The sequence below is a fragment of the Arachis ipaensis genome, chromosome B07 (genome assembly GCF_000816755.2).
Source record: "Arachis ipaensis cultivar K30076 chromosome B07, Araip1.1, whole genome shotgun sequence".
NCBI lineage: Eukaryota > Viridiplantae > Streptophyta > Magnoliopsida > Fabales > Fabaceae > Arachis > Arachis ipaensis.
In genome coordinates this window covers 14,114,996-14,124,101 of record NC_029791.2, presented here as the reverse complement: position 1 = coordinate 14,124,101, position 9,106 = coordinate 14,114,996, and the positions used below count along the sequence as shown (strand labels likewise).

At 29.2% G+C, this 9,106-nt stretch overlaps 1 protein-coding gene across 1 annotated transcript; it reads left to right on the top strand.

Moving 5' to 3' along the window:
* LOC107608125 (protein BTR1-like) lies at window positions 7,031-8,076 on the top strand. Its single transcript, XM_016310012.2, has 3 exons — window positions 7,031-7,114; window positions 7,211-7,317; window positions 7,602-8,076. Exons 1-3 carry the CDS (start codon window positions 7,046-7,048, stop codon window positions 7,726-7,728), a joined length of 303 nt encoding a protein of 100 aa, XP_016165498.1. The 5' UTR covers window positions 7,031-7,045; the 3' UTR covers window positions 7,729-8,076.

Below are 9,106 nucleotides of genomic sequence, written 5' to 3'. Positions count from 1 at the left end.
CTGTATTTAAAAACATTTTTTTCTTATACATGTTTATTATTATTGACAAAGAAATACTATTATTATTTTAAATGATTTAATTTTTAATTATTGGTAGATTAAAAGTGTATAAAAATTATATGACATATTATTATATTAGTAGTATTTTTCAGTAAATTATTTGGATATATTACTGATAAAATAAACTAATAAAAATATAAAATTAAAAATTAATAAATTAAGTATTATATATCTAAATTAAATAAACTTAACTAATAAAATGAGATCAACTTTCAAATTCTTTTTGAAGCTAAAATCAAGTTCTAATATTATAATTAAATTATTTTAATAATATCTATAACATTCAATTTTAGACTTTAGATTCATATACATTAAAATTATTTTTATAATAATAACTAGCAAAAATAGTTTGATCAGATTGAATATGTAATTTATGCAAATTCAGACTTTTCTCTTTTTAAATAAGTTCAATCATTTGTTAGCCATATAATACAACAAGACAAGAATAATCACATTTAGCTCAATAATAAATTCAGCTTTCCTATGAAAGATAACTTCAACATTTTATTATGTTGGTTATAATATATAAGAAGATCTAACTAGGGGCGTGCATGAGTCGGGTGAAACCGGGTTTGATGTGACACAGACCCGACCTGAAATATATACCGGGTCTATTTATCATATCCGAACCCGGCCCTAAACCCGATGAAATCTATACACTTTCGGGCCACAATTATACCGGATAAAAATCGGGTCGTTAACATTACATTACCTTAATACCTTCTTGTAAGTTAGCATGTGAAAATATCAAAATTTTCAAGACTCCAACAATTATTTGATATGGTAAAATTCACTTAGAAAAATATAATAAAAATCAACTCTTCTCTAAAATTAAAGCATAACCACAATCAATACTATATTGTCTAATAACACCCAAGTCACCAAATATTTAAATCAATACAAATAACACAGTATTATGCATTAGTCTAAAGTCTTATGCATTTTAAATATAAAACATTAACTTATAGTCTTATAATGACTAATAACACAAAATATTAAAGTTTACAATACTTAAATTCCACATAAGAATAGCCATCATTCATCACTAATAACACAAAATATTAATTGTGTATGATGACCGGACCACCGGGCCGAGTTCGGGTGACCCGAGTTATGGCCCAGACCCGACCCGAAATAATAACCGGGTCTAGTTTTTAGACCCTTACCCGACCCTAGATTCGGTGAAATCACACCAAATTAGTTCGGAATCGAGCCGAGTCTTCGGATCGGACCGGACCATATACACCCTCTAAATCTAACCATCTTTTAGCAAAATGAAGTTCATTGCTTCTACTGTATTGAAGTCTTACATCCATATATAATTAACACCCCAATCAACAAAACAACTTGAGATCGAACATGATGGGGTGATGCATTATAAATCATTACAGTAAAAGACAATTTTGTTGCAAGGACAAAAAGAAAACAAATTAAGTAAAAACACTCGTTATATAATTAAAAGAACAAAAGTAAGATTGGATTTATAAAAAATGGATAAAATTTTAATTTATACTTTAAAAAAATTAATTTCAATAAAAAAAATTAAAGAATATATTATTATTGTATGAAAATAACAAAAGAAAATTCAAAAACAAAACAAAAAATTTTGACTCTAATTAACCTATAAATTTAATTTTACAAAATTATCCCCAATTAAACGAGAGGCCAGTTTGTAAGCAGAGTTATGAAGACAAAATAATTGAAGCGAAGGAATTTGGAAATAATAAAGAATTAAGAAAGGTAAGAAGGCAGAGGAAGTTGGTTAGTTTGTTAAGCTTGGCGGGAGAGTTAGTTGGAGATATTTTATGATTGGTTATTGATGAGAATGAAGTAGTACTAGTATATAAGGTGGTAGTGGAGTCAGAGTGTGTGTATTTTGCGCTCTCTTGAAATAATTCTAATTTCTCTCTCTCTCTCTTCTCCAATTCATTCTCATTCCATTTCTTCGATCTTTCTCTGTTTCTTCAATCATGGAGGCCAAGTATGTGGCGTTTGCAGCTTTGATTCTCATTTATCTCGGCTGGTACGGCTATCAAAAATTAAAGAGTTGGGCACGGCAACGGGAAGATGACCGGCGATGGGGCGGTGGCGGTGGCGGCAACCGCAACCGAGCAGGTGATCATCCATGTGATATGAATTTGGGTGAAACGAGAGTATGATCTTTATTCTACATGAGTTCTTGTGATTTTTGAAAGAGTTATTTCGCTTGAACAACAGGTTGAAAATAAATTTCTCCTAAATTGCTAATTACATGAATTAATTGGGATATGTGACGTATATGTAATCCTGTTAGCTTTGGATAATTAGGGTTTTTGTGGCCATAAACTAGTTTTTGAACTTAACCCTCTAATAGGAATTAAGTGACCACGAGAGTAGCGGTTAAGGAAGGTTAGAGGAGGCTAAATCATTAAGAGATTAGGGTTTAGACATTTACAGTTTGCCATGGAATGAATCATGCATTGTTAAAATAGTTGGTAAGAACTTTTAATTTGGAAAAATAAACATCTCCGAAACCTTAACTGTTTTCTCTTATTATTTTTACACCAAACATTTTATTTGCTTTCTTTACTCTCTTGTCTATTGTTTTATATGAATTTCAACCATCAAAACCCCTTTTTGTTCGCCTAACTAAGCCAGTTGGATAACCATTGTTGCTTAGTCCGACAATCCTCGTAGGATCGACCCTCACTCATCTAAAGTATTACTTAGATGACCCGATGCACTTGTCGATTAAGCTGTGCGAGTTTCTAATTCGCGCACCATTTATCCACTGAAAATTATTTTGAAGATAAAGCAATTCTTGCACCAACTCTAGACTGTGTCACTGATGTCAACAACAAGATGATTGCAGGGTTACCTGAAGAAGAAAAAGTATACTTAAGTTCTAACTCTATTTGTGCGGAGGATGAAAAATATAAAATTCGAGTTAGATTCCTTCTCACTAAATATTCTAAATGGAAAAAATTATTCAGATCTACCACCACACAAATTGATTATAAAAGAAGGCGCCCCTGTCATGTTACTGCAAAATATAGACCAAACTAATGGTTTGTGCAATGGAACGTGAATGCAAAACCATGTGATAAAATGCAAGACTTTAACCGATAACAAAGCTAGAAGTATTATTCTTATCCCAAGACTAAATCTAATTCCAAATAACGAAATATTACCGGTCAGATTTAAAAGAAGACAATTTTCAATTATTATATCATTTGCAATGACAATAAATAAATTTCAAGGGCAAATTCTATCAAAAGTTGAAATATACCTTTTAAGGTAAGTTTTCACCCATGGTCAATTATATGTTGCATTATTAAGAGTAAAGAGTAAAGATGGTTTACGAGTGCTATTGCAAGATCACAAACACTTGGAAGAAAACTATACGATGAATGTGGTATATAGAGAGATTTTTGAGAGCTTATAATGAAAAAGGTAATTTTTTAATTTCTTAGTCAAATTTATTAAAATTTATTAATAAAAATCTATATTATTTTATTCTCTTGATAAACTATTCTAAAATTATATTAACCATAGAATTTTATATACTAATATTGAGATATAGATATTTCAAATACATATTTTGCACACATTAAAGGGGATGTTGAGTTATTTTTTAGTGAATTTAAAATTTTTACTTTTTATTAGAGATATTTGTACATTAGAAATTCTTAAATTTATTGTTGTTTATCTTAAACTCTCTTTAATTTGTTCTTATTTCACAGTAAAATAACATACAAATATTTGTTGGTGAGTTAAATGTTACTCAAATATTTAATTTAACATTGAATATATATGTCTAGCTTATTGAACAAAGTAAATTAACAAAAAGATTAATATAACTACATTCGAGTTGATATACTTAATACCAAATTAAAAAATAAAAAAACGAACAACGTACATCATGTTACGTATTTATTAATTAAATTATTATAATTTAAATTAATTTTAATAAAATAATTTAAAATTATAATTTCAATGTTATCACGTACATGGACGGGTTATTACAATTGTTAGCATAATAATTAAGCAAAAGCCATCCCATCAGACTTCAATCCCTTACTTATTTTACAACTAACACAGACAGATTTATTTTTGAATAGGCACATTTATTTTACATCACGTAAGTGGGCCATGACTAGATTCGTGTTGGTGCCAAGTATCATCGTTGCTCTTATTATATTCATGGCACAATTTTGTAAGCTTTGGTCCTTTCTATCCAATTTATAAATGATTTATTGGAGTCTCTAAATCCCAAGAAGCCATGCTCTTTGGCTTTGTTCATGTTATCCAAAACAGCCTCCATTCCTAATATAATATCCGCAAACCACCAATCACCAACATCTTCCAGCTTAGTAGCTTGCAACTTATTCTTCTTGTTTATATAAATATTATAATAATATAAAAATATACATGTATACAAATTATAAAAATAATATCATGATAATTTTAGTTCAATTAGAGGAGCGAGAATGATGTATCTCTGCCTACTCTACTTAGTCATCTTAATTTTTAAACAAAGAAAAAAATATTATGTTTTTATTATATTAAATACACACTCTCAGTATTGACTTTAAAGTACAAAATAACACATTTTCTTTTACTAATAGTATATCACTTTCTTAAACTTATTATTAACAATTCATTATTTTCAAATTATTTATTTAAATTTTAAAAATCAGACAAGATAGTCGACCGATTCAATTGAAAATCGACGATGACCAATCCAATTTCAACCAAAAAAATAAAATATTATAAAAAATTAGTCAAAGAGTCAATTAACACCTTTCATTCTAGAGATGTTATTATAAAAAGTGTCTTTAACTAAAATTATGTCGTTTAAACGTATAATTATTAAAAATAGCATAATTTATGTATTATTCATATTACTTTTGTAATTATTTTTTATAGTTGATTAAAATATATTTATATTATTTGAAAAGTTTATATAAATATATGTATTATTTAACTCAATTTTAATTATATTTATATTTTAATATATATTATCTACCTACTTAATATACTAAAACTAAGTTTTTCCCCGGCTATTAAAGGTGACGTGTCGATCTCTCATGCCTCCGTTTTTCTCCAAAACGAATAAATTTTTTTCTATTCTAAATTATTTTATTGTAATTATATTATAATTAATACAAATAAATAATATATAATTATACTAATTTAGCAACATATCTTCATTATAATTATATCAAATCAATATTTAATGCACTATTAAACTACTTATCAATTATCAATTAAAAATACTTTTAATAATTTTAATGATAATAATAATATCAATAATAGTAATAATAATAATAATAATAAATCTTTGTTACCCGATTCACGTATATCAAATAATTTTTTTAAATTATTTTATAAAAAAGGTGTTTGCTACGGTACGATAATAAATTTATACGTATCAATACGTTTAAAATATGGACAAATAACAATAAGACATGTGGAATTTATTTTCCACGTCAGCATTTAATTTTTTTTTTTAAATATATAATATATCATCATTTTTACTAAAATAACCTTTTAATTAAATAAAAATAAAAAATATTTATTTATTTAATTTTATAAAAAAACTTAAACATCCTTCCTTTATTTGATTAGACAAAAATACCTTTTGAATACCCCTATCTTAACAGTTTCTCCCCAAATCAAAAAAGGAAATTGAAACAGAAACCCTAGCTTCTCCACCACCGCCGCAAGGACTGTCGCCGTCCGTCGCTCTCAGGCACTACCATCGTCGTCTGGTCATCCGTGCTTCCTCCTTCTTCAAGAATCGCAGCTTCTTCTTCCTCGACCTCGGCGCGTCAGTTCCTGGTATTCATCTGCTCCATCGCGCTCCTGCCGCCGTCCGTCGGGCGCTCAGTCACCATCGTCTTCGTCTGGTCGTCGCAGATTCTTCCAACCCACCACCGTCTTCTGAGTTGTGTTCGTCGCCTGGCCTCTGTCTCCGTCATGATTCTGCCCCCCTCTTCTCAGACTGCTCAGAAGAAAAACCCATCTCCATTCCAGTTTCCTTCCTTCGAGTTCAGAGAGCAGAAGCTCAACCAAGAAAAAAACCTTAGACTTCGACGGTCAGTTCACTGCTAACTTCTTCTGCGTTTTTTATTTATGCCATTTTCAATGATTATTTGATTACTGAATATTTGAATGTTTTGTGTTTTAATTTTTATTGAATGATTATTTGATTACTAATGAGCTCTAGTTCTACTGTGTTGCTATTTTTGTGTGTTGTGATATTTTTTTGAATGAGCTTCTGCTGTGGTGCTGTTTTGTGTGTTGCTGTGTTGCTTTTTTACGTGTTCTTTATTTTTTATTGACATGCATCTGAGTGATATCACCACTGTAACTTAAGTACTAAGTATTGTAGTACTTGATTTTAGTTATGATTTTTAAATTTCTTGATTCTTGGTTGGCATATTTTCTGCAGTTCTCTAATATTCTCTTGGTTGCTATTCTTGATTCTTGATTATTGTTATAATTTTTTAATGCTTCTATTTTTTCCTGTTCTGTACTTGACTTGATTCTGTTCTTTGATTTTTTATTCTTGATTCTTGATTTTTCACTGCATCTATTATGATTCACCATAGCACGCTATTTGATGTTATTTCATATACGAGTGTTTCATTTATATCATAATTAGTAATACAACTAAATCTTTGAAGTTTGGCTAATTATAATTCATAGAGCATGTTACAAATCATTTTTATAAAACTCATAAGAAAATTGAAAAGCTGCATGCCTATTGAAAGTTGAAACCAAATTAATAGTACTGTTTTAACTCTTTCCTAGTAGTCAATAGCAGAAATAGGCATTTGGTTTAAATATGCATGTAATGTTACAAAGAATTTGATCCTTGTTACTTATCTAGCTTAAATTTGTATTGTTTTTACCTTCTTGACTAAACAGATTTTTGTCTCTCTTAATGACTTTTTGTTTATCACTGTAAAATTGATGAGCAAACCAGAGAGGGATTATCATGGTATCTGGTGGAATAAATGAAATCCTAAGAGCTGTTGAACTTATTCTGTCTAAGTTGCTCAGTGAGGTAATTTATGATGTCAATTTGATTGGTAATGAAGAAAATGAAAACATGTATTACAATTTCCTGTTTTCCTGAAAGTTATTTACCTTGTGTCATTAGCTTCAAAGTGAGGATGAAAATGATGCTGAGCCAAAAACAAAAGTGAGACTCATCGTTCCAAATGGTTCTTGTGGTGGTATAATTGGCAAGGGAGGTGCTACCATTAGGTACTATTGCTTTTCCTCATTAAGTTATCTATTTACAATTTTTTGAAATATGTACAGATAAAAGTAGTTGTTGATACTATCATACTACTATGTCTTAATTTATGATTCTGGGTGTATTGTGATTTCATGTGGTTCTTTGGTGTTTCAACTTTTATTTCCCCTTGCTTCCCCTAAATTATGTCAGAAAAGAGAGAGTTCTTAATTGTAGGACCCTTTCTCTTTGTTTTTAAATTACACATGATTGGTGATGAAAGCTTAGAGCATAAATTCTTGCCTTTGGTCAGGTCATTCATTGAAGAAGCTCAGGCTGGAATTAAGATATCTCCTCAGGATAATAATTATTACGGACTGAATGATAGGCTAGTGACACTGACAGGAACTCTTGATGATAACAAATGCTTCAATACGTGATGTACAGTTAGATTCTGCTCATGTTCAGTTTTATAATTCTAGTGATGCTCAGACTTTACTTGAAAAGGAAGAAGAAAATACTAATTCTAATATCCTTCCTACAAGTGTTGATAGAACTGAAGTATCGCCATCACAAGGTGAGTATGAAGATCTTGAAAGGGTGCTATCTCGAGATCTTTCAGGCCTAGATTTGTCTGACCAAAACAATGAAGTTACTGATGAAAATGGTTTTACTTTTAACCCAAGCCAATTGACTGGGAAAAACTATGCCCCTTGCTCGACTTATGTTCATGGTTTTTGATTGTATTGGCTGATATTGATCTATACAAAGTTATTCTTTTTCTTTCACTTTTCAGTTCTTGACTAGATAATTAATAAAAAAAATGACATTCTGCAAAGATGTTGAATGATTGCAATTTAAAATAGTGTTAATTGAACTGCAATTATCATATAACCATTTAAGTATCTAAATCATTGCTGATAAATTAACAGAGAATACCATAACAAATTTTGGTCAGGACAATCATTCATTGTGGGGTGGCTATAAAAGCCTAAACATAAAAGCAACTCTAGGAAGGCAAGAAATGATTATCAATGGTTAAAGAAATTGAATCATGCATGACCTGATTTGAAATAATTAACACTACTTTATGAAGGATATGACCTCAAAAGTTCCACTTCATGTCAAGGAAAGGCAAATAACAGAGAAAAAAGAATTTAACTTTCTTGGCCAAAGATATACCAAAGCAGTGTAACATTTATTTCTGGTACAAATAAAAGAAGGAAAAGCAAAGCCATTAAACCAAACCATTCTGCCACTTGGAAAGCAATTTGGAAGTAGCAGATTGGGAGTTCTGTGTTTTGATTTGCCGCAAAAGAAGACAAAAATTATGATTTGATTGTGTTTTGAGTATGCTTTTAGGTATTAGAGCATGATTAGTGAAGGCCAAGAAAATTAAGTAGCTTTTTGATTATTTTACAAGAAATTTTGTACACTATAATCTAAAATATGATATCAGAGCTTCTCTAGTTCTAAACTTTATGCCTACCTATCTAGAAAGAACTCAACACTACATAATGTCATAAGAATCAAGAAAACAATTTTTACATGAATATGAACATGAATATTTTGTATAATCTTTAATATATGCTATTTGATTTACAATGTTATATAGATATTTATGAATATTCACTTGGGATTAATTAGTTAATTAATTTAAAAAGAATTACTCTAAAAGATTGTTAAGGAGATTTAATTATTAAAATATTGATTCTTAACTATTTTTTTTATTTAGTTTTTATAATTTTTATCTTAAAAATTTTTATTTTTTCTAAAATTTTGGTAATTTTTATTATTTATTTATTACTTTATTATCAT

What these genes read in the sequence shown, in the direction of transcription:
- LOC107608125 (XM_016310012.2), top strand. Translation starts at nt 7,046, where the DNA reads ATGGTATCTGGTGGAATAAATGAAATCCTAAGAGCTGTTGAACTTATT. An exon ending in TGTCTAAGTTGCTCAGTGAG is followed by an intron (nt 7,115 to 7,210) that starts GTAATTTATGAT and finishes TTGTGTCATTAG; the next exon opens with CTTCAAAGTGAGGATGAAAA. An exon ending in AAGGGAGGTGCTACCATTAG is followed by an intron (nt 7,318 to 7,601) that starts GTACTATTGCTT and finishes GCCTTTGGTCAG; the next exon opens with GTCATTCATTGAAGAAGCTC.